Source organism: Colletotrichum lupini, chromosome 5, assembly GCF_023278565.1.
Source record: "Colletotrichum lupini chromosome 5, complete sequence".
NCBI lineage: Eukaryota > Fungi > Ascomycota > Sordariomycetes > Glomerellales > Glomerellaceae > Colletotrichum > Colletotrichum lupini.
Window position 1 is genome coordinate 4,580,633 of NC_064678.1, and position 23,942 is coordinate 4,604,574.

Consider the following 23,942-nt stretch of genomic DNA (forward strand, 5'->3'; position numbering starts at 1 on the left):
TCTTGTCACATTTCGACAACTCTTTTGCGATGTCATTGAATATCATCCGAGTGTTGCGGGGCGAGGTGGAATGAGAGTTGAGTGTTTGGGGAAATTGGATAGTCGTCGCTGGCTGACGACAGAAAAAAGACAAGAAAGAAACGAAAGAAAAAGCAAAGCTGGGAGCCTTGGCGGCGAAAAGTCCGTTGACAGTTCTTGGGGGAGCTTGGTCCGGATGAGGCGACGCCATATTCAAGGGTCTCAGAGTCCGCGGGGTACACATTCCTACCCCAACTTATGTCATGTTCCACCGGGTAACGGAGACGGATGTAAGTCTTTTGAGGAATGTTGTATGAAGCTCAATTGATGTGAAATGTACGGAGTAAGCTGAGCGAGTCTAGAACTCTGTAAGGTACTTCTGCCCGAGTATCAGGTACTGGTGAACGCGAATTGTCGTGATACAGTACTGAATGGACAAGGAAGCTTGGGCCGACTGTTCAGGTGGCTTCACGTGACACGAGGAGCTGGAGCGGAGAAAGGCCAGGTTTGGTTGGATCGAGGGAGCCGGGGTGGGTCGGAGATGGCCCGAAGACAGTTGATTGGCTGACCAGAGGCTTCTGGCCCACGCCTTACCCGGCACCTCTCACCACAGCGTGCAGCGAGGCGAGAAGGATGGGGGACCGGGCGTGGGGGAGACCGCTGGAAAAGCAACGTCTGGCACGATAGCGTCATTGGGACCCGACTTGGCTCCATTTAAAGAATTGGAACCGGATTTCACACGAGAAAGAGTGCAGTTGGTATCCGTACAGGCTCACATAGCTCTGGAGTTCTTTCCCTATGACGACACAGGCAATTACATAGACACGACAGAGAACCCGAACGAACTTCACTTTCGCATCTCCGACAGCTATTCCGTCCCACGTCGGAGAGAAAAGTGTTGCAGCCTCTATTAGTACGAGCGCACATTCTGCAAACGTGAGGTACCAAAAAAAGAGCAACAGAGCAAAAGGGTGCTAACTCGTTGGTTGTCAGCTGCAGAAAGCTGTGTACCTTGCTTCAGCTGCAACCCTACCTACCCGTACCGACCGATACCTCTCTCCCACCTTCACCTACCTGCTTTTCTGCCTGTTGCGCCTGCCATTTGGAGGTACCCTGATTGCTTGGCCCAAGACCTGAGACCGCATCAGCCAACACATCCCGCACGCCGCCCTTGTCTCTTCCCACTCATATTGGGGTCCTCGTGACACGGATTCCTACACACATCAATTTCCCCCCATTCTCTCATCGAGCCAACTCCCTACACCGCCCCAATCCTCACGTTGCCGAGTATCTTTTTTTTTCCCTTCCTGTCGTTCGATACTCCTACAAGTTCGACTCCGGCCAGCTCGGCGTATACCCTCGCTTGATACCGATCCAGCGACCTACATCTCCCGTCACAAGCAATTGACTCAGGTCTTTTCAGCTTTCCCACCTTGCCAGCGATCGCCGCGAACAACCCCGCTTAACCCGCGCACAATGACTTCTCCGACGAGTCAACGCCGCCCTCGCGGTGGCAGCGAGGACCAAGGCAATGGTGTCTTCGACGATGCGAAAACCTACTATACCTCAGAGGAGCGCCATGTCAACCGTGCTGGACCTCGAACCAGAACCTACTCACAGGTACGTCAGCCACCCCTGCTGATACCGCACGCCTGACCGCTTGTTGTCACCCATTTGGAACCATTTGTAGTAGATACTAATTCTATTCTCTATCTTCTTCAGAACAGCTTGTTCCAACAATTCGAGCGCATGGGACTTCGCGAGCCCTTCCGAAGAGGCAGTCACGGTCAGTCTACTCCTGCTTACGGTTCTTTGGGCTGCTGATATGCTGACTTATGAATCCTCTAGACGAATCCTCAAACCTTGCGAACCGAAAATTCCTCATTCAGGTAGACGAGACGCTCAAGAGCTTGCAGGCTCAAGAAGATACCGATGGAAACATGCAAATCACCATTGAGGACAATGGTCCCAAGGTATACCTATGATTCCCGTCGCCCACTGTCCAGGAGGAGACAACGAAGCTAATGCTGATGCGACCCAGGTCTGGTCCCTGAGAACTGCTGCCTCCGCGGGCCACAACCGTTTCGATGTCCGAGGAACCTACATGCTTTCTAACCTGCTGCAAGAGTTGTCGCTTGCCCAACAATACGGCCGCAAACAGATCATCCTCGACGAGGGCCGCCTGAACGAGAACCCCGTGAACCGATTGTCGAGACTTATCAAAGACCACTTCTGGGAGGGATTGACGAGAAGAATTGATGCTTCGACCGTGGAGATTGCAGCTAAAGATCCCAAGGACTGGACCGATGACCCCCGTCCGCGTATCTATGTTCCTGTTGGAGCTCCGGAACAGTTCGACTTCTACACCAAGGTGGCTCACGACCGCCCAGAGATCCGGTTGGATGTCGTCAGGCTTCCCGAGGTCATTACGCCTGAGCTCGTTCGCGACATGAACGCCAAGCCCGGCCTTCTCGCCGTGGAAATGGAGAAGATTAAGGATCCCAAGACGGGCGAGGACACACTCAGGGGTCTTCCCTTTGTGGTGCCGGGTGGACGCTTTAATGAGCTCTATGGCTGGGACAGCTACATGGAGTCACTTGGTCTTTTGGTTAACGACAAAGTCCATCTGGCTAAATCCATGGTGCAGAACTTCTGTTTCTGTATCCGTCACTACGGCAAAGTTCTCAACGCTACTCGCTCCTACTACCTCTGCCGTTCTCAGCCCCCCTTCCTCACCGACATGGCCCTCCGCGTCTACGAGAAGATCAAGCACGAGCCTGATGCCAAGGAATTCCTTCGCACGTCTATGCTCGCCGCTATCAAGGAGTACCACAGTGTCTGGGTCGCTGAGCCGCGTTTGGACCCCGTGACTGGTCTCTCGAGATATCGGCCTGAAGGATTGGGTGTTCCCCCCGAGACGGAGGCAGACCACTTTGTCCACATTCTCGAGCCCTACGCCGAGAAGCATGGCATCACCTGGCAAGAGTTCGTTCAGGCCTACAACCACGGCAAAATCAAGGAGCCGGAGCTGGACGACTACTTCCTGCATGACCGAGCTGTGCGTGAGTCTGGCCACGACACCTCCTACAGGCTGGAGAAGATCTGCGCCGATCTTGCGACCATTGACCTGAACTCGCTTCTCTTCAAGTACGAGACTGACATCGCCCGCACCATCCGGAACGTCTTCAACGATAAGCTCGTCATCCCTGACGAATTCGCTGTTGGACCGCTCAAGGCTGGCGAAGTGGTTACTTCGGCAATCTGGGACCGTCGGGCGAAGCGCAGAAAGCTCGCCATTGACAAGTACCTCTGGAACGAGGAGGCGGGTATGTACTTCGACTACAACACCGCCAAGAAGGAGCAGTGCGACTATGAAAGTTGCACCACTTTCTGGGCCTTGTGGGCAGGCGTCGCCTCTCCCAAGCAGGCGGCAGCCATGGTCCAGCAGGCCCTGCCCAAGTTCGAGGCCGTCGGCGGTCTGCTATCAGGCACAAAGAAGTCTCGTGGTGAAGTTGGCCTGGAGCGACCTAATCGCCAGTGGGATTATCCCTACGGCTGGGCTCCTCAGCAGATGCTTGCCTGGACTGGACTTGTCCGATACAGCTTCAACGAGGATGCTGAGCGTTTAGCGTACAAGTGGCTGTTCATGATGACCAAAGCCTTTGTTGACTTCAACGGAGTGGTCGTCGAGAAATACGACGTTACTCGACCAATTGATCCTCACAGGGTCGATGCAGAGTATGGTAATCAGGGTCTCGATTTCAAGGGTGTCGCCAAGGAGGGGTATGTTGTTTGTGTCCGTGACATTCTGTGATGATTTTGCTAATAAAGACTAGTTTCGGATGGGTTAACGCAAGCTATGTGTATGGACTGCAGATTGTCAATGCACACATGCGGCGTGCTCTTGGAACGCTTACCCCTTACGAGACCTTTGTGAAGGCCGTTGAAGAGAACAATGAGAAGCAGCTTGCCGAGCTTCTCTGAGTGACTCTGGCGTGGTCGGGAGACGAACCTACACATAACGTACACGATGGGCCATGAAAAGCACGACGAAAAGCTGGTAAAAACGGTACAGGACCTGTTGTCGAGTCTGGGTCGAGTTGGATTGGCCTGGAGAGGGGTCTGCATTTGCCCTCATATCTTGCCGCGGCACGTCGGATATTGGAGGTTGGGAAAGGAGTTTGCAAAGGACTGACGTTAAATGGAAGATGCATGACCATGCCTTTCGACTGCATCGAGACACGAATGAAGGGATGGGCAGGGTCTGGTAGACTGTTGAAAGAGGTTAGACTGGCTGCAAAGCCAAACCAGATATCCACCCAATGCGATCCAAACTTGTACAAGTTGACGTGACAAGATGGTGATATGGGACGAAGTGACGGGGAGGGATACGTTCGGCACGTGTCGATCGGACAAGTTCCGTGACAGCAGGCAGATTGATCAAGCCTCATTGTGCTTTTGGAGGTGTGGCAAGAGGTTGGCTTGTGGTGCGTGGTGTGAGGTAACCTGGTATGAAGACAGGACATGTGACACAGTGACTGACAGTAATGTAGGAAGGATACTACAGGTACTCGGTAGGTATTGAACGACTCAAGGAGGAGGGTAGGGAGATTCCGGAAGCATCTTCGCAACGGCGGCTGGATTCGGCGAGAGGTACAGAGTCGACCTAAGGGCCGAGGTATCTCTCCAAGTCTTTCCCGCGAGTTGGAGAAGCTGAGGCCAGAAAGTGTGACGCACGCCAGGAAAGCGTGATCAGCTCTGGGTTAAGCCGGCGCCAATGGAATGGCTGCCGACTCCGGCACGGTTTCTTCACATGCTCGAGAGCCGCCGCTACCCCGCGCAACAGATTTGGGGGGGAGTTGGCAGCAGCTTCGACTTTTGTACTCTGCACTCCAAGTAATTACCAGACGGAATTTGTGTTTCTCAGTTATGTTTATGGAGAAGAAAAAAAAAGGAAGGATGAATTGGAGCACTGAGTACAATACCAATAACAGACGGACGGAAGCATGGCGTTGCAGAATCTCGGGAACCGGCAGACGTACGGGAACTGCGTGCAGTCGGGTTGCAGAATGTTTTCCCATGGCCCGGCTGTGTTGCTGCTGCTGCTATGTACTGCTGTACTTTCCCCAGAGCCCAGCGTCCCCAGGTACGGCGGTACGGTACAGTAGCGGGAGGAGGGCATTGGTATGGCGGGGCACGGCGGGGGACATGCAAGGAGCTTCGGCAACTCGGCCAATGACGGCAATGAGGAAAGACTGGCTGCGTTTCGCCCCAAATCCGTCTTCCCCTTTGAGCCGAATCCAGACCTCTCGCCCGACGTCACCCCTTTCTCACACTGCCCGGTCTTTAGTGCAGGTACACTTACAGATTGACTGTCAGACATTCCGCTACCAATTCCTACCTACACTATGAGACCATCTCAGTCAGTTGGTCAGTCACTCACTCACTCACTCACTCACAGCGGAGAGCATTCATTCCGCTCCCCCACACCAGGCACTCCAACAAGGAGACGCCACCATTACCTATTCTCCTCTCTCTCCACGGAACAGACCACGAGGAGAAGCAGGGTCATTCAAAGGTATCTGGTACTTGCTCCAGGAGCTTGTTCCGAACTATTTTCAGCTTCCGAGGTTTGTTTTACCCACGGTCCTGGCACCCAGCCAAGATTTCGTTCGCCCTACCAAAGACCATAGACACACCACTCACCTTATGCTTTCCCATGCCAACAACCGTACGTGACTGGCTGGGTGAATGGAGGGCTGGGCGAGTCACCCTCACCGCGTAGAGCGTTCTTCACACTGTCCATTGACTGGCCTGGGCCAGAGGTCAGAGGTACAAGCCTCGAAACAGATGTAAGACGATTGGTCCAGGAACGCCTTTTGGCCGAACACTGCCGATGGCGGCCATGGCCTAGCTTCTGCTTGCCTACTTGCTTCTTTATTCTTATGCTCTGCCGTGACCTCTTCTCTTTTTTTGCTTGTGACTCCTCCAAGATTGACTTTCTTTCTCCTCCTCTTCTACCTCTCCAAGCACCATCATCTCTTCCCTCGAACTCGTTGATCACTTGTCAATTGAGTTGTGAATAGCATCATTAGTCTGGTGCTACATTGTCTTGTGCCTGGCCTGCCAAATATCTAGGTATTCCTGTCCAACCTCGATTCCTACATACCCCTCCATCTCGAAGCATATCGTCGCCGAGAAATCTCCGCTACAAACCCTTACACTAGCATCATCTTTCCCACAAGTCTAAAGCTACACGTTGCCCATCATGGCTGCCAGCAACATGGTCAACAACGCCGTGGACCCGAACATCGAGGATGACCTGTTCCAAAAGGAGGTTGAGCAAGTCAAGAAGTGGTGGAGCGAGCCGCGATGGAGACACACCAAGCGATCCTTCACCGCCGAGCAGATTGTCTCCAAGAGAGGCCACCTCAAGATTGAGTATCCGAGTAACGCCCAGTCCAAGAAGCTCTTTGAGATTCTCGAGAACCGCTTCAAGAACAAGGACGCCAGCTACACCTACGGCTGCTTGGAGCCCACAATGGTCACTCAGATGGCCAAGTACCTCGACACCGTCTACGTATCTGGATGGCAATCATCGTCAACGGCCTCGGCCTCGGACGAGCCCGGCCCGGATCTGGCAGACTACCCTTATGTGAGTTCTCTACCTTGTCAGCCACTGTACAAGGAAATCCCCATAGCTAACCTGCCTTGACAGACAACCGTTCCTAACAAGGTCGCCCACCTGTTCATGGCCCAGCTCTTCCACGACCGGAAACAACGACAGGAACGCCTGAGCGTCTCTAAGGAGGCTCGCGCCAAGCTCGCCAACATCGACTACCTGAGACCCATCATCGCCGACGCCGACACGGGCCACGGCGGTCTCACGGCCGTCATGAAGCTCACCAAGCTCTTCATCGAGAAGGGCGCCGCCGGCATCCACATTGAGGACCAGGCCCCCGGCACCAAGAAGTGCGGCCACATGGCCGGCAAGGTCCTCGTTCCCATCCAGGAGCACATCAACCGCCTCGTCGCCATCCGCGCCCAGGCCGACATCATGGGCTCCAACCTCGTCGCCGTCGCCCGCACCGACGCCGAGGCCGCCACCCTCCTCAGCACAAACATCGACCCCCGCGACCACGCCTTCATCCTCGGCTCCACGAACCCCAGCCTCCAGCCCCTCAACGACCTCATGATCGCCGCCGAGCTGGCCGGCAAGACGGGCGACCAGCTCCAGGCCATCGAGGACAACTGGCTGAAGCAGGCCAACCTCAAGCGCTTCGACGAGGCCGTCGTCGACGCCATCAAGGCCGCGCCTCTTTCCAACAAGGACGGCCTGATCCAAAAGTACACCGCCGCCGCCAAGGGCAAGAGCAACAACGAGGCGCGCGCCATCGCAAAGGGCATCCTCGGCGCCGACATCCACTTTGACTGGGACTCCCCGCGTACGCGCGAGGGTTACTACCGCCTCAAGGGCGGCTGCGACTGCGCCATCAACCGCGCCATCGCGTATGCCCCCTACTGCGATGCCATCTGGATGGAGAGCAAGCTGCCCGACTTCAAGCAGGCGCAGGAGTTCGCCAAGGGCGTCCACGCCGTCTGGCCCGAGCAAAAGTAAGTACACAAGTCCAGCCTCGGAAAGAAAGAATCCTCTTGGTAAATAGAAAAATTGGGTTTACTAACTTTTGGTTTTCTCCAGGCTCGCTTACAACCTCTCGCCCTCCTTCAACTGGAAGACGGCGATGCCCCGCGACGAGCAGGAGACGTACATCCGCCGCCTCGCGTCGCTCGGCTACTGCTGGCAGTTCATCACCCTGGCGGGCCTGCACACGACGGCGCTCATCAGCGACAAGTTCGCCAAGGCATACAGCCAGCAGGGTATGCGCGCGTACGGCGAGCTCGTGCAGGAGCCCGAGATGGACTCGGGCGTCGACGTCGTCAAGCACCAAAAGTGGAGCGGCGCGACGTACGTCGACGAGCTGCAGAAGATGGTCACTGGCGGCATCAGCAGTACCGCTGCCATGGGTAAGGGCGTGACGGAGGATCAGTTCCACTGATTTTCGTTTGAACAGGGGGGTGATGGAGATATTGGGTTGTGGTGTATGTATGAGGGAAGAAGAAATGGATAGGAGGTATCTAAGATGCAAGGATATTGTTTCTGTTGGATGGCAGGTGTACCTATTCAGAATGGGTTTAGGGTCGGTAGCACGTCTATGAATTTTTCGTTTTTAAGTCCATGATGTTGATTGTGGTAATTCTTGGTGATGGCAAGCAATAGCATCTACTCGGCAAGCGGTCCCCGGGCAGAAGCCGACTGGACCCACAACAGGGACCACCCAGCGGGCCAGCACCAGTCTGTCCTGCAAAGAGAGGCCCGTAAATTCCAGTCCCCACAGCTCCGACTCCGGAAGCCCGACATGACGGCATCCAATGGCACCAGATTGGCAAATCCGGGCCTCAACGGTTCTCACCTCGGTAGACGTTATTCTCCTTTCTCATTTGCTTTGCTACTTGCGATGAACTCCACGCAGCCCCCACCCAGGCTGCTGGATGTGGAAAATGTGGGTACGGAACCCGGTCCGTCCCCACACCAGCTTGTATTCCATCGGACCCTGCGCCGACGTTGATTGTCGAGATAAGTTGATAGGTATAACATGAGAGAGTCGCACGTCGTTGAAGAGCTCACTCATCTTGAAATCAAATCATCTTTGATTACTCTTCTAGCTCTATCATTGTGAACTAGAGACAAAGAAGTGAGAAACTTCAGCTGGCGTTTCCCTAAATCTTCTCACAACCTTACTGCATCTCATCCACCATAAAAGCCACACATCTTACACAATGACATCCAAAGACTCACCAATCCTCATCGTCGGCGCAGGCGTCTTCGGCCTCTCCCTCGCCTACGAACTCACAAAGAACCGCGGCTACACCTCCGTCACAGTCCTAGACCGCTTCCTCCCGCCCGTCCCCGACGGCAGCTCCGTCGACGTCTCGCGCATCATCCGGACAGAGTACGCGGACCCCCACTACGCCGCCCTCGCCACGGACGCCTTGCACGGATGGCAGACGTCGGAGCTGTTCGGCCCGCACTACCACCAGTCCGGCTTCGTCATGATGGCCGACGAGCGGGAGGGGCCGAGCGCCTACTTTGACAAGTTCCGCAAGTGGGAGAGCGGCGGGAGGCCGGCCAAGGAGTTTTATGCGCCGCCGCTGGTGGATGTGGAGGTGAAGAGGCGGTATAAGGGCGTGCAGGCTGACTTGAAGGATTTCACGGCCACGTTGAATGCTATTGGTGGGTGGGCTGATGCCGCGGGGGCGATTCGAGCGCTCGCGGGGCGGTGTACGCTTGCGGGCGTGTCGTTTGTCACGGGGCGGCACGGGACCGTCGTCTCGCTCGAGAGATCTGGGAAGAGGGTCACGGGCGTGAAGACGGCGGCGGGGACGACGCTGTCGGCGGACAAGATCGTTCTCGCGACCGGGGCCTGGACGAATCGCATCATCCCCGGCATGGGACACGCCATGTCGGCTTCGGGCCAGCCCGTGGGTTTCGTCCAGCTTTCGGCCGAGGAGGCGGAGAGGGTGAAGGATATGCCCGTCATGATCAACATGAGCACGGGCGTGTTCTGCTTCCCGCCCACGCCCGGGACGAACTTGCTCAAGCTTGCGAGGCACGGGTGGGGGTTCGCGACCGAGGTTGAGGTTGAGGAGGGCGGGGCTGGGAAGAGGACGATTTCGACGCCGCGGTTGAGGGAGAGTAATGCCGCGTCTGGGTATTTGCCGCAGGACGCGGACGAGGATCTGAGAGAGGGTGTGAGGTTGTTCTTCCCTGAGTTTGCGGAGAGGGAGTGGTGTTACAAGAGGATGTGCTGGTACACTGATACCCCTGAGGGAGACTTTATCGCGGACTATCACCCGGATTTCGAGGGCTTGTTCTTTGCGACTGGTGGTGCTGGACAGTGAGTATCTTCCTCCCCTTTGGGGTTAACCCCTGATTTGGTGTTATTTGCTAACGTTGAGGAATCAGTGCTTTCAAGTTCCTTCCGGCTATTGGCCCGCAAGTCGCTGATAGCTTCGAGCGTAAGCCGTCTACGATATTGCGGGAGAAGTGGAGGTTAAGGCGGCCCACGAGCAGCGAGGAGCCATTTGGGTTCTCGGGAGATGGCAGCCGTGCTGGGCCTTTGCTGCGGAAGCTTTCGGTACAGGAGCAGTCGAAGTTGTGATATGGTTTATTTGGACAGGATTCTTATGACATCGCTGAATATTTAGTGCGGAAGTTTTAGAAACATGAAATCATCTTCTAAAGCAACGCACTATGAAAATTGCAATGAACCAACAATGAATCCCGGCTTGTATGCATCTATTTACAATTTTTACCCACCATTGGAAAATGTTCTGAATGATACAAATGAACCCCAGATCAGCCTGGAAATCTTACCCAAAGAGAAACCGTTGCGTCTCGCGCTCCAAGGGTTCCAATACCTGTTCCTCTATCGACCGCACGAATTCCGCATTCTCAAAGGACGCGTCCGGCTGCCTAGAAAAGTGAAGGCAGTACTCAATGGCTGTTTTAAAACCAAAGGATACCTGACCATCGTTAATTCGTTCCTCAAGTACCCTTGATGCAGTGGTATAGCTTGTTTCTTCATTTGGTAAGCCATCGCGGCCCAAATCGGTTTGCTTCGTCATATCCTCCAGAGGAGTTCCACAGTGAATCTCTAGAAGCATGACACCAAGAGAGAGCATACTTTGACGACTGCAGAGTATCATGGAGCTGTCAGAATTCTGGGGTGGTGGCCCCGCCTGAGCTACTGAAGAAAGTTTAGCCAAACCACAGCGAAAGATCTAAGAACCAGGAGGTGGACATACCTGTCTCGTACTTGTAGACCAAGTACGGGTGCTTGGCATCTATTTGAGAGTTTCCATCGCCCTTAAGACGCAGAAAGACAATATTGTGCCGGCTCCATGGTTCTACTAGCCAAGGTGTTTTCCCAAGCTGGATCACGGATGAAACCAGAGTAACCGCCAAGCACAGCATGTCTCCCATTCCTAATCGCATTGTATTCGTAGCCAGGAACTTGTCCAACGTGATTAAATCTTGGGCGAGATGACGTTGCTGTGTGTCCACCCCGTAGAGTCCTCGCATTACATCTGAAGAATCTAAATCTAGTCCAGTCTGAGGGTGCATAGCTCCTGCAATCGCAGAGCAGATGTCGTCGATTTCTAAAGCCGGTGGAGCCGGTGGAAACGAAGGCCCAGGCATGGCAAATCTTATCTTTGGTATCTTGGGACTACTCCGAAAATTGAAGATTAGGAAAGTTCAGTATCTTGAGATTGGTTGCGCAGATACCTGGTTTCTGGAATGCTTTCACCAAGGACACGGATTTCCATATCGAGCCAAGTTTTCTCCTCGACTCTCGGCAATGCAACTCCGAATCGTTCCAAATTACCCCCATCTTTGAGGAGACCTTGTCGGTGAATTCGTTTTCGGTGTAGCCTTTGTTCGAGGAGGAGGCCTGCCCGGTGGCAGTCGTGTGTTCCACACCATCTCTTATGGAGGCCTCTGTGTAGCCGAGAGGCGTTCTGCTGGATGCTCTGCAGCGGGGCAACGAACTGAATGCGGGCTTTATGGCACAAGCCTTCGTCTTTCTGGAATTGGTTTATCTTATATGCCCCTTGCAAAAGATTACGCAGATCGGTGTTGAACTTAGTGATTGCTTGGAGCTTTTTGTCCACAGATCGCCTCTTCAGGGTAAACTCGAGCCGTTTCTCAAACCTGAAACGCTCTTGAGGGTCCTGAGAGTTCGAAATGGGGGGGTTCGAAGAGATTATGATAGCAAGCCCTAGTTGCTTTACCTATTTTGAAGCAATTTAGTAAAGGCTCAACAGGTTCGAGACGTCTGGCTCGGACCTTGTCTGAGCCACTTATACCCAGCTTGGCCACGATACCGCTCAAAGTTTTACCGAGATCCTCCAATAATCCCATCGTGGGTCCATATGCACTTCCTAGCTCCTTCGTGAGCATGCGTGTGAGTGCTTCGCTCTTCCAAAGAGAATGCTGCGAGTTCTTAATCATTTGCTCCAGCTCTTCTTCATTGACAGCACGGATAAGCAGTAATCGCATGTTTTGATCGTATGATGCGTACTCTATATGCAGTCGTCTTATAATCTTGTCGTAGTCTTTCTTGCCGTGAAATAATACCTCTGCGGAGTCCAGGAGAGTCTTGCGATGCTCATATGCTGATATAACCAGAGGAATAGCGCCGAGAACCAGCCCCGCTATTTCGGCCATCCTGAGCACATTGGTAAAGGCGTTATCTATGCGTTCTCAGACGAAAAGCGAGAATGTGATGTAGGGATTGAGTCTCATAGTCTGTGTACAGCTGATAGCATAAGGAACTTCTCGATCTCGTTTGGAACTCGCTGGTTCTATGTGGGTTTGAAGAAGCGACGTCTCGTTACAAAGTGGCGCTGGAAGGTGTTCTGATGAATGTCTGCCGCCGCAGCCTTGCAGCAACAACAATTTGAGTGGACAACAGTGCCGGCATAAAAATGATCAGCAGTTCCAATTGGAGGCATTGGTAGATACCCCTCTTTCGACTTCGTGCCATTTTCGGCTACCATGTTGGCCGCAGCCTGATCGTACAGGACATAGTTTCACATCTGGTTCTCCCCAAAGACAAGGCATGCTCCCCTGTTTGCTACACATAACTCTCTCAGCAACTGCGTGGTGGCCAACCCTCATCGATAAGCAATCCGATACCTGAAATGTTGAACAGCCGGAAAGCCTCTTATCTGGTCACCTGTCCAGGACTTAATTGGAACCTCCTCGTCGTCGAATAGATCAGCCTCTACAAACGCGAAGCATCAGACAATCCGCTTGTTTTCTTGACAGGCAGTATGGAGGCACCTCCAGCGTATCCAGTAGCGGCAGCTAGCAGGGCATGCATGCAGTCTTTCAGATGTCTGATAGCGGTATTAGATCAGCCAAACCAGCAGTCGGATGGGAAGCTGGATGTTAGTATGGTGGAAGCCCAACGTGATCGGTTCAAAATATGGGCGGCCAATCTCGGGGGACTACAGTACGGAAGGGCGTCTCTCGATTTCCGCCTGATGGATGCACCTCTTTTACAGAATGTGGTCTTGAAATTTCTGAACGAGCTGAAAAGAGTTGTGAGCGAAAGTATGTTGCTACTATCATAAAACCCGTTGGTGGTGTAGGATCTGATTAACATAACTAGGCACCGAAGTTATCGAGGGAAAGAGGCAACCAAAAGAGAACATTCTGAATGTGACTCCGAACCACCCTGAGATCCATGAGGACGACTCCTCTGATTCCAGCAGCTTCTCCGAAGGCCTCGAGACAACTGCCGAGGACGCCTCACAAACTGAGCTGGGTCAGAACTCGGACGAAATCGATGATATTATCTCATCGCTGGTGAAGATCTCCTTTCGCATCAGAGGCATAAGCTCTAGGGATTCGCAGGCGGCGCACAAAGCCACGATGCACAAAGAGTTCATTCAAGATGAAGAACTGAATACTGTTGACGTTTTCTCAGTGTACTCTGTCTTCGACCGGCGGCATGTAGAAGAGTGGATTCTCCAACTGAGGCAAAGTCCCGAATCGGTGGGCTCTCAACCCCAAACACCTCCCCGAATCACCTCGGATGAAGTCCATCACGAGGAAGACAAGTCACATATCAAGCCAGTGACATTCGAAGACAGTGATATCAGACTCATAGAACGCTGGAGCAAAGCGACAACTGTCAGACGTCGTGTTTTGGCTTATTGGCGAAGACATGCTCGGAAGTTGGCTAAGCGTGACCATGAACCGACGCCTCAAAGAGATCAAAACAGTAGTAGCCTGACACCGGACACTATCGATTCTAATCAGACGCCCATGCTTCCTCCTATAGTCTTAGGAATGACGCATCCGGAATCGCTGCCGGCTCTCAGCTCCAAGGGCGGTACACTTCTATCTGTAACGGAAGCCACTCGGTTGCCAATGCAGATGGACATGACCGACGCTTCATCAGTTGTTTCATACTCGACATATTTCAGTGAAGAAGGCAAAAGCACCGATCTACCAAAGCCACCGAAGCTGAAAAATAGGGAGTCAGAGTTCACTTGCCCATACTGCCATGTACTTTGCCCCAAACAAGACACGAAAGGCAGACATTGGAGGTCAGTCATCCCAACTTATCACCGGGACTCACTCAACTAATAAAATTCGAAGGGATCACATTATGCAGGATCTTCAACCCTATCAATGCACCTATCCAGACTGTCGAAGTGCTGACGTGTTATTCACTAGTAAAGACTCGTGGATCGATCACGAGTCTCAGGACCATCGGAGGGTTTGGAGGTGCTCCGAACATCCAGACCTGTTCAAATCGATGGAAGAGATAACACATCATTTTGAACTATCGCATACTACTCTCGGAACTGCACAGGTCCAGGAGATCTCGAAACATGCTCATTTTATCACACAAGACTTGCGGACGGAATGCCCCTTTTGCCAGTCATCTGGTCCATTTGAAGAGGATCTCACAAGCCACATGGCTTCTCACATGGAACGACTCGCTTTGTTCTCAATACCAAGAAGCGCCATCAATGATGATGACGATGATATGTCAATAACAGGCGGTTCCGGAGTAGCTCAAGGCGGAGGATCTGCAGCATCTCTCAAGTCGGTCAATCTGACCTTCTCTGATGCAGGTTCCTTGGCCTCATCTGGCTCTGACCCTGAGATTACAGGTCCTCAGGCTACCGAGAGTTCTGATGACAAGCTTAGACTCGATGATGCACTCGAGAAAGACGCACACAGCGAAATTTGGGACTGGCTAGCTTCAGAAGACCACACGCTGGATTTCGACTCCTATATCGGTAGGCGGCACCCGGGGACCCTCAGGTGGTTCTTCGAATCGCAGGTATACCAATCCTCGTTCTCTTCTGAGGGAAAAGAGCTTTATCTCCGGGGCCTACCAGGTGTTGGCAAATCTGTCTTGGCAGCTGCGATTATTAACGATCTAAGGAGGCGATTCGAAAGTTCCGGGTCTCGCATCGCCTACTATTTCTGCTCTTCCCAACGTCACAACCGGGCAACTGAAGCGTTGCTTCGAAGTCTCATAAGGCAAATCCTCGAAGGCGTTCCTGAAACACCGAAGCTTCTCCAAACCATTCACCAGAGCTATCTCAAAGATGGAAAACTACCTTCATTGTTAGCTTTACTGGACGCTTTCGTGGAAGCTGCGGATCATGTTTCAAGTCTTTTCATAATCATAGACGGCTTCGACGTTCTGAGAGGCGATCAAGGCCGGAAGCTGTCCAAAGTCCTGAACTCTTTATCAGCTAAACCCGACAAGAAAGTTATCGTAACCTCGAGGTGTATCAATTATGTCGATCAGCAGTTTCGTAACTGGCCAGTTATGAATGTCAAGGCAGTTGAGGAGGACTTGCGAAGTTATGCCAGAGCAGCGACACCTCGCAATCAACCCCACAAATTCCTGGAAGCGGTCAACTTAGAGGAGGCAGAAACGCAAGTTGTACGGTTCTCCAAGAATATGTAGGTTACATCCCCTCAGCCAACTCAGAACAACCACTCATGGCAACAGTTTCGCGTTCGCGACAATCTATCTCGAATTTACACCTGCAGAATGGATGACAAGCGCCATACCTGGCGGGGAACCACAAAAGATGATTGACAGCTTTTACATAGCTGAAATGAAGCGCAATCAAAACTCGTCAGGGTTCACAGCTGCACTTGAACTCCTGGCATGGGTCGTCAGATCTCCGACCCTATTGAGTGTTGCAGAATTGAAAGAGATTCTTCTTTTTCAAGCAATGGAAGTGAAATACTCGGCCAGTTTCAAGAGAAAAGTTGATCCAGATCAACTCTATGACATGGAAAGACTGCTGTTCTGGTGTTCGGGGATTGTCGTTCTTGCGCAAGGCGTGCTTCGACTTTTCCACCCGACAGCAAATGAATACTTCACCCGCAACCAAAAGGAATGGTTTCCGAAAGCGGCAGAAAACCAAACATACCTCTGCTGTGAATACCTGACCGACGCCACTGACAGAGGCGAAGACACATACCACGACCTCCAGTATTACGAGACGAATTTTCGATTTTTCACTCACGCTGCTATTGCTTGGGGTCATCACGCGTTCCAAGCATTCGAACAGGGGGGTATGAAAAAAGGCAGATTATACAGAGTGGTCAGAAGATTTCTTTCCGGTGGCTGGAGAGTCCAGCATGCCACCGAGGCCCTAAGGAAAAACGTCAAGTTGATTTGGAACGGGAGCATGCATAAAAGTTTCTCCCGGCACTGGACGAGTCTTCAACTGGCGATATACTTTGGGCTCACGGACATCGTGACGGACTTACTTCATGAACATGAGGGTGGTGCGAAGAACTTGATTGGGGAAGGAGAAAATTCGCTGGTAGCCCTAGCCGCAGAGTGCGGCCATATATCAATTTCGACCCTTCTGTGGAAATGTTTGAACTGGGAGCCGCGCGCACTCGATGACGGCTTGTTGGGAGCAGCCCGCGGAGGTTTCAAAAACATTGCGGTAATGGCTATGGATCACGGCGCAGATCCCAGAAAGCCAGCGCCGTTGTGTGCTGCGTCACAATGTGGCCAAGAGAACGTTGTTCGTCTACTGCTGGATACGGCACCAGATTTGGTCAAATCGGCCCATGAAGAGCCATTGCACCTCGCCATCAGGAACGGCCACTCGAGCGTCGTTCGCTTATTCTTTGAGCGGGGAACTTCCATGCCTTCAGGCGCCAGACAATTGCTACTTGATGCAATCAGGACGAAGGATGTGAGCATGGTTCAAATTCTCCTGGAGAAGGAGCCGCGAATAGCAAACGTAGGTTCTGACGGGGGAACGCAGCCTCTCTTCCTTGCGATGGTTCAAGACGATATTGCTATGGTCAAGGTTCTGTTGAAGTGCGGAGCGGGTGTTCATGACAAGAACGAAGATGGGAGCACACCGTCGGATGTAGCGCGAGAAAATGGCCAAAAAGATATTCAAGATGTCATAGTATCATGGGAAAAGAGAAGGGGAAGTAAATGAGGCGCTGCCGTTGGAGTCAGGATGACAGAAACGGACCGCAGTCTTAGTAATATATACCGCCAATCTGAGCGGTCATATAATTGTCGTCGCAGTTTTATTACAATGTGATCTAACCTCTTCTCCGGTCCATGAGTGCAGCCATGGGCAAGTTTGAGCGAACTTAAATCAGACCAAAAGACAGACACTTCTGGCCAACGGACAAGGAGGTACTCTTCTTCGAAGATATTGACTCGTTTTTTGTCAAAGCCTCATAAGGTAAAGAAGTTTCTATTTACACAAGACCAAGGTCCTTCTCCACCATACCACGGCAAATGGGGTGGTAAAAGTCCCTATTCTTCTCAAACGTTTTGAGCGCAAGCTCCCGGTCAACCTTGTTGAGCGACCGGAACAGCGGTCTCACAAACTTCATGCGGCCAACGTGGCCTAGCAACTCCGCGGCGCCCTGGTACGCAGACGAGTCCTCGGCAGCGAGCGCAATCTTGTAGTACGCCGTCTTGAGCTCGGCGTTGCGCGACGAGACGAGGTCGTACACGGTGCCGAGCAGCTTTGCGCGGTCCGCGGACAGAGGGGACGGGAATTTCTCGATGGTCTCGAGGAGGACGAGCTTCTGGTTCCCGGAAAAGGAGGCCACATCTTCGGCGGAGGGCTTGAAGGACTCGTCCTTCCAGTTCTCGGCCAGCTTGTAGCAGACATCGGCCAGGGTGGTGTCGAAGACCGGCTTAGGCGGGAGACCGGGCTGGTAGAACCACGTGTCCCAGTCGATGGAGGCGACCTTGTTCTTGATCTCCTCGTCGCCGAGGCCGTTGAAGAAGGTGAGGAAGGTGTCCTTGAACTCGAATGAGTCGAGGGACTTGCGGGACCACTTTGTAAAGTAGTGGGGGATGAACTTGTCAAAGGCGTCCATGCCGACAAGGCGCTCGAGATAGTAGAGGAAGTGGAAGCCCTTCTCGTAGGGAACGGTGCTGAAGGCATCATCGGGGTCGATGCCCTTGTGGTTGATGATGAGCTTGGTGAACTCGGAGTCGGCGCCGTTGAGAGCGACAGCGTCCTCGAGGGCCTTCCAGCCGATGATGGCGGAGAAGTCGCGCTCGGCGTCACCATGGACAGCCATGCCGATACGGCGCTCAAGATATGTTGTCCATCCCTCATTCAGCCAGCTACATGACGTCGTCAGCACCTCCTTTATCACGAACTGCAAACACACCAGACTCTCACTTACAAGTGCTCCCAACTGCAGCTGGTAACCAAGTTTCCACTCCACGAGTGACTCAGCTCATGCGCAATGACATCGACGTTCTGCTTGTCACCACTGATGATGGTCGGCGTAGCAAACGTGTAAATCGGGTTCTCCATACCACCGTAGGGGAAACTAGGCGGCAAGACAAGAACATTGTACTGGCCCCACCGGTAAGGGAAGACAAGCTTCTCCGCAACTTCCATGAACTTCTCCATGTCGTTCTGCAGCTCCCACTGCGACTCCTTGAGCTCATCAGGCCCCGTGGCAACGATACTCCGCGGTCCAATAGGCGCCGTGGCGATGTCACCCGATGCCAGGGCGAACAGGTACGACGGGATGGGGACCTTCTGCTCGAACCGGTAGACCGTGTTGTCACCCTTCTTCTCATCCTTGCCGGAGCCCTCGACGAGGACACCGCTAGCGACGACAGGTAGAGGCGAGGCGAGGACGAAGCTGTACGTCGACTTGACGTCCGGTGTGTCCTGGCAGGGAAATAGCGAGCGGGCGTGAATGGCCTGGCACTGGGAGAACATGTACGGGTGCTTCTTGTTGCTCGTCTGCGCGGGCGTGAGCCACTGCAGGGCGGTGCACTTGTCCGTGGTAGCGAGGTCGACGTCGACCTTGACCACCTCGCCCTTGGCGGCGCCCTGGGGCACAAAGACGTGCAGAGGGGCGCCGTACGGCTCCACGCGGTCCTTGAGCTCCCATGTCGAGGTGGCGGCGTTGACCTTGACGCCCGAGATGGAGAGGAAGCTCGAGTCGAGGATGATCTCCTTGCTCTGGCTGTCCGTCAGGGACTCGAGCTCGAGAGTGACGGAGCCCTTGAGAGACTTGTCCTTGAAGTCGATCGTCAGGTTGGCGGTGGTGTGCTTGGTCAGCCACGCGCCATAGTTTGACAGGGTGTTTGGGTCTCTGTTGGTCGAGGTGGTGGACGCCATCTTTGCAGTAGTGCCGAAGGCGGCTGCGCGGCTCTGAGGGCTCGTGAGGCGGGTGAAGCTTGTTCTGATAGGAATTGAACCCTTTGCAAGAAGGGATCGCCACATGTGTGTAAAAACTTGCTGACTTTGCGGAGCTCCAGTTCTCCAGAAATTTGATGTCCTTCAACTCCTCCTCTCGTGATGTTGTTGGTAGCACTTGCCACATTCGGACTAAGGTAGAGGGGTAGCTTCAGCCACACGTGGGACATGAAGTTCAGCCACAGACGGTTAGTTCGGCAACGGGGCAAGCCACACACCTCCAGCCACACTTTATCTGGATCTGTCATGGAAGCCACGAGTGCTACCTTGAAGAGGGCGGCTGTTTCTTTCCAGCCCCCACCTCACGTTTGTTTCACCAGGTGGTAAACCCTCGTAAAGTAGTCTTCAGCATTCATCCCAAACGTCCCAAAGATGCAAGAACTAGACAGGCCAGGCGGACGATTGCTTGCCATCTCTCTCCATCTACAGAGTACGAAGTGCCCTTGTCAATCGATCAAATGCCGTGGCTTGAGCACGACATCTAACGGCGCCATCGAGATGGCCATCCCTCATCACTCCAGATGAGATCCAACACCCACATCAAAGGCCGGACCATCGGCTCTCCTGGAAGCCTTGGCTATCACTCTTGTCTCTTAAACTCCAGGCACTCCAGGCACACCAAAAACTCAACCGTCGATAAGCTCACGCGAGCCTAGCACGGGGTATCTTCCGTATCAATCTCTCTCTCTCTCTCTCTTGATTGTCTTCGAACTCCACACGAACCTGCAAAGCTGCAGACCCCAGCCAGAACGGAGCTGAACGAGTGAACCACGACCAAGACCAACATCCTGAAACGGCGCTGCCTTTCCCCGGGGATGGGATCTCCCTGCGTGACGTATCCGTACCTGGGAGAGAATCTCTGGGCCGTCTTCGCACTCCGGGATACGGGGATTGCCCAAGCCGTTCCTTGTGCCTGCTAACCGCCATCCCGACTTATCTTTTCCCTCTCCGCCCTGGCCCCTGGAGGCTTGTCCTGCGTTTCTGTTCCCCAAGCCACCCGTCACCGTCCACCCCTTTCTTTTTCGGTGCTGCCGCATGAGATCATACACTCCCACATACCTTCGTACAACACTGAGAGAGAGTTTGTCGACAGTGGCCTGGACCAAGAAAACTTCTCTCCGTCCTTTCCGGGGTGAGAAACCGGACGAAAAGTCTCCTCTTTGCCCACCCGGCTCAGACCTCGAGACCTGGACCTGGAAGTCGATAACCCCCTTACTGCGTAAACAGTATCCGTAGATACCTCGACAAGCAGTTCGTTCCATGTTCCGTGTGGCCGATATCCCTTCTCACGAGGGGTTTCGGAATTCACAATCAAACAAACTGCTCTCAGCGGAGGGTTTTCTTCCACGTGCGTGCATCAGGGGAGAAAAGAGTGGGAGATAGAGGATAGAAAGGCAGGGCTCCAATAGCCGATGATGATGCTGGTGGGAACGATCCGACAATGGTCACGACTCCAGGAGGGCTTCGTGTCCTCCTGAAGCTGGAGCACGACGCGTCAGAAATACAGCCAGCCGTCGTTTGAATGTGGCCGTTGCTCCCCGATTCAGTTTCCTCCTCGCGATGCAAGAGGTCGTTTCTGCTCATGGTGTCGTGGCAGCAGACCTTCCCACCTCCCCTTTCCCGTTCCCGTCAACACCCTCCTTTTCGTATTCCACCCGGCCCGATCTTTGTATCCGTAGACCCCTTCCCGCATCTGGGCTGCATCTGCATCTGTCTACATCCGCATCTAAGACAAGAAAAACTGACACAAAGTTCTTCGTGACTGCAGAATCTGAGATGGTGGCGGGTCTGCAGCCTCACCTTCTTTCTCTCTTTTTTTCGGCCTCCTGCCTGTTTCCGCTTCCACCTCGTGAACAAGGTGGCCCAACCGCTCATTCCCCATTCGCCTGGACCGGTTCGCACTTCTCACTCCTACTGCGTACTGTGGCACAAAAAAGGCGTTCCCAACGAGGTATCGCAAGAGGACAGGGGTCGGAACCGTGGAAGGGGTTGCTCTGCATCCGCGGCCGTGGCTACTGCCCCTCGCGGTCACACCGGCGGCGCGGCATGGCGTGAGTTGTGGATACCAAGAGGTTCCAAACCCAGCTCCGGGGGTTGGCAGACTCGAGGAAGAGAGTGGGAGAGAGTCAAGGGCTCCTCCTCCCTCCGGCTAAAATGGGTGGATGCGAGATATGTGACAAGACCTGCATCGTGACGGTTGCCACGGGTATGCCTATCGTTAGGCGAGAAAAAATCCCACTGAGAAAGCCCACAGGTAGAGGCCGCCGCCCAGCAAAAACACCACCTAGTCCAGTCTCGTAGTGTACTTTGTGCGAATACGGATACCCAGGTGACAGTCGTTACGTATCCGGGTATAATCGCTTGAAGCCTCCCAATACGTAAAGGTAGATACTGCCCGTCATTTCTCTTTTGCAATATCGCTTCTTGCGACTAAGGAGAAATAAAAGATCCATCCTCGTACTGGGCGAACATCTTCAAGGGCGATAAACTTTCCCGAGTGGAAAGCTTAGTATAGCAAAGGATATTGAATATTCTGCATCTTGAGACCCCTCCCCGAAGGAAAACAGACCGCCAAGCTTGCGGATACCAAACGGCCTCTCAATCTCAATCGCAGAGATCCATGCCTCCATCACCAATAACGGATCCGTCTTATTCATTTCCTCAGGGCCCTCGGAGCTTGAGCCTTGGAGGGGGGAGCTGGGAGCCGTGGGAGCTTGTCCGGCCACCCTTACCCCACACTTGATGGGGGCGCGCTGTCACCCTGTCACAACAGGAACCCACATTCTTCTGGAAGCCCGTGTCCAACCGGAGTCCAAATAGCCAGCAGGGGTCTCGCTCGTTTCTTCGGTGGAAGGGGGAGGGGGGAAAGGGGATGGTTGGAGATGAAAGGGGCTGCAGCAGTTCTTCGTTATAGCGCTATATGTGGCGTTGCCTATGATAAGATGCGAGCTATCGCGCTGGGAATATCCGTACAGTTTGTGTAATATTTGCCGATATTTGTCTGGGCTTCCTCCGGCCGGGGGGGGGGGGGGGGGGGGAGAGCCTGAGAGGTTTGTGAAAGTTAAGCCTGGGATGGGTCGGGCTGTGCAAGAACAGGTGCGCTTCCCTCGTGCCGTCGTGAAACAGCCCGAATGTATGGCTACGGGCTTTTAGACAATGCAGTATTTGGTCACGGTTGTTGACGAACAGGAGATGACCTCGTTCCTGGAAGACGGGAACGATTGTCTCGCTAGCCCAGGCTGGTGCAATGGGCGTTGTTTGGCCTGGGCCCCTGGGCTTGTAAGCTCTGACAAACGAATGCTTGGAAACTCACTGAGCAGCAAGTAGGCAAGGCAGTGCAGGGGTGAGGCCATGAAGGTTCGCTGAATGCTGATTCTATCAAGACCTAGAGGCTGGACTGCTGAACTGCTGGAGGGCATGCTCTAACCTGTGAGTCTGTGAGTCTGTCGCAAGCAGTGATAAGAGCCACGAACAGGGTGTGAAATGCAAAGTGATGCCGTTTTGGAGGGCCAGATTCCGCAGCGAAGGACTTCGGCCACGGAGGATGCGCCGGAGGATGGGCACCTTTCGAGTATGGACGCTTCCTCCCCGACTTGATCTGGCCCTCTCTGTCTACCACGTTGGAGGGATCGCGGTTTCGCACCACTGCAGGTGCGTCGTGACCTTGCCCTTGAAGCTTCATGGACCAGCAGCAACCGCGGAGCGCACCCGTTGAAGCCAAGACCGGGAAAAGGGGGGCCAGTCTGCCAGTGTCGGCCTGCCCCTCCCAGCCTAGCTCATCTTCATACATATTGGTGGTAGTGGTGCGGCGTGGCCGAGCTGTGACTGGATAAGGGCCCCCCCAGATCACGCTGGATAGCGTTTTCCCAAGCAAGAGGGACGCTAACAATTCAAGCTTAGCAGGGAGCGTTGCCGGAAGCCAGGCTCAACGCGTGGCTTTTCTCACTCTTCCTCTTTTTCTTTGCGTTGGGGCCCGAGGGGAGGGATTGAGCATCGGTCTTGCTCCGAAGCGGGGGTGGCCGGCCGAGTTCGCCAAGAGAGGGGCCAGGAGGACGGTGCTTCTTGCAAACCTCTCTAGAGACCGCCAGAGACCGGATCGGTGCCGAATGACCGAATACCGGATATGAAAGTGTGGGAATACTGCCCGAAAGGTTAGCCTTGATCCTGCGCCGGGAGGGCTCGGTCTGGCACCGAGAGCCATTGCGAGAGGGCCGTATGCGTGGTAGAGATGTCTAGAAGGCTTACACTGCTCGTCGGAAGAGGCCCGTGTTTGAGCGTTGCGTGCTCTGTCAACTCATGATGATGGCACGCATACTGCTACTGCAAGCCGCGGTCTGTTTGTGCGTTGCCGTAGATTGCAGCAATGCAATGTAAGTGAGAGCCTTGGTAGGACAAGGGCCGGGGGAGCACAAGTCCGATCGCGTTTTCCGCGCTAAGAATTAATTGAGGGGCACCGACAAGATCTTGACATGACAGCCTGGGAACGTTGGCCAAACTTTAACCTCGGGTTAGCTTAAGGCAGCGAGAGAGAGGAGGGAGAGTGTGGGCGAGTCCATGGTATCCGTAGCTTGAGGATTGAAGGGTCTCGCCTG

General features: G+C 53.7%; 7 protein-coding genes across 7 annotated transcripts, besides 1 other annotated feature; 4 read left to right on the top strand and 3 right to left on the bottom strand.

Moving 5' to 3' along the window:
- Positions 1–1,494: 1,494 nt before the first annotated feature.
- On the top strand, positions 1,495–4,002 carry CLUP02_10776 (neutral trehalase; the record flags this gene model as incomplete). The annotated part of the gene is made up of 5 exons (XM_049289749.1): positions 1,495–1,638; positions 1,741–1,804; positions 1,867–1,991; positions 2,060–3,801; positions 3,855–4,002. 5 exons carry the CDS (start codon positions 1,495–1,497, stop codon positions 4,000–4,002), a joined length of 2,223 nt encoding a protein of 740 aa, XP_049146894.1.
- A 46-nt stretch (positions 4,003–4,048) lies between these two features.
- CLUP02_10777 (uncharacterized protein) lies at positions 4,049–6,078 on the top strand (the record flags this gene model as incomplete). The annotated part of the gene is made up of 10 exons (XM_049289750.1): positions 4,049–4,185; positions 4,227–4,367; positions 4,436–4,514; positions 4,572–4,671; positions 4,761–4,898; positions 5,013–5,172; positions 5,234–5,373; positions 5,480–5,749; positions 5,804–5,870; positions 6,012–6,078. 10 exons carry the CDS (start codon positions 4,049–4,051, stop codon positions 6,076–6,078), a joined length of 1,299 nt encoding a protein of 432 aa, XP_049146895.1.
- Positions 6,079–6,286: 208 nt separating this feature from the next.
- Positions 6,287–10,238, top strand: CLUP02_10778 (isocitrate lyase; the record flags this gene model as incomplete). The annotated part of the gene is made up of 6 exons (XM_049289751.1): positions 6,287–6,673; positions 6,737–7,632; positions 7,718–8,065; positions 8,297–8,583; positions 8,870–9,974; positions 10,043–10,238. 6 exons carry the CDS (start codon positions 6,287–6,289, stop codon positions 10,236–10,238), a joined length of 3,219 nt encoding a protein of 1,072 aa, XP_049146896.1.
- Positions 10,239–10,449: 211 nt separating this feature from the next.
- CLUP02_10779 (uncharacterized protein) lies at positions 10,450–12,307 on the bottom strand (the record flags this gene model as incomplete). The annotated part of the gene is made up of 4 exons (XM_049289752.1): positions 10,450–10,826; positions 10,885–11,306; positions 11,366–11,811; positions 11,903–12,307. The coding sequence occupies 4 exons, from the start codon at positions 12,305–12,307 to the stop codon at positions 10,450–10,452; spliced, it is 1,650 nt and encodes a 549-aa protein (XP_049146897.1).
- A 608-nt stretch (positions 12,308–12,915) lies between these two features.
- Positions 12,916–17,097, top strand: CLUP02_10780 (uncharacterized protein; the record flags this gene model as incomplete). Its single annotated transcript, XM_049289753.1, has 4 exons — positions 12,916–13,198; positions 13,257–14,199; positions 14,252–15,580; positions 15,630–17,097. The coding sequence occupies 4 exons, from the start codon at positions 12,916–12,918 to the stop codon at positions 17,095–17,097; spliced, it is 4,023 nt and encodes a 1,340-aa protein (XP_049146898.1).
- Positions 17,098–17,368: 271 nt separating this feature from the next.
- CLUP02_10781 (leukotriene A-4 hydrolase/aminopeptidase) lies at positions 17,369–20,612 on the bottom strand (the record flags this gene model as incomplete). Its single annotated transcript, XM_049289754.1, has 8 exons — positions 17,369–18,254; positions 18,317–19,330; positions 19,398–19,499; positions 19,567–19,651; positions 19,714–19,792; positions 19,890–19,927; positions 19,997–20,016; positions 20,074–20,612. 8 exons carry the CDS (start codon positions 20,610–20,612, stop codon positions 17,369–17,371), a joined length of 2,763 nt encoding a protein of 920 aa, XP_049146899.1.
- A 1,480-nt stretch (positions 20,613–22,092) lies between these two features.
- Positions 22,093–22,170: a sequence feature (Short protein (CLUP02_10782, UQC85285.1) was converted to a misc_feature.).
- A 565-nt stretch (positions 22,171–22,735) lies between these two features.
- CLUP02_10783 (uncharacterized protein) lies at positions 22,736–23,140 on the bottom strand (the record flags this gene model as incomplete). Its single annotated transcript, XM_049289755.1, has 1 exon — positions 22,736–23,140. One exon carries the CDS (start codon positions 23,138–23,140, stop codon positions 22,736–22,738), a length of 405 nt encoding a protein of 134 aa, XP_049146900.1.
- Positions 23,141–23,942: the final 802 nt, after the last annotated feature.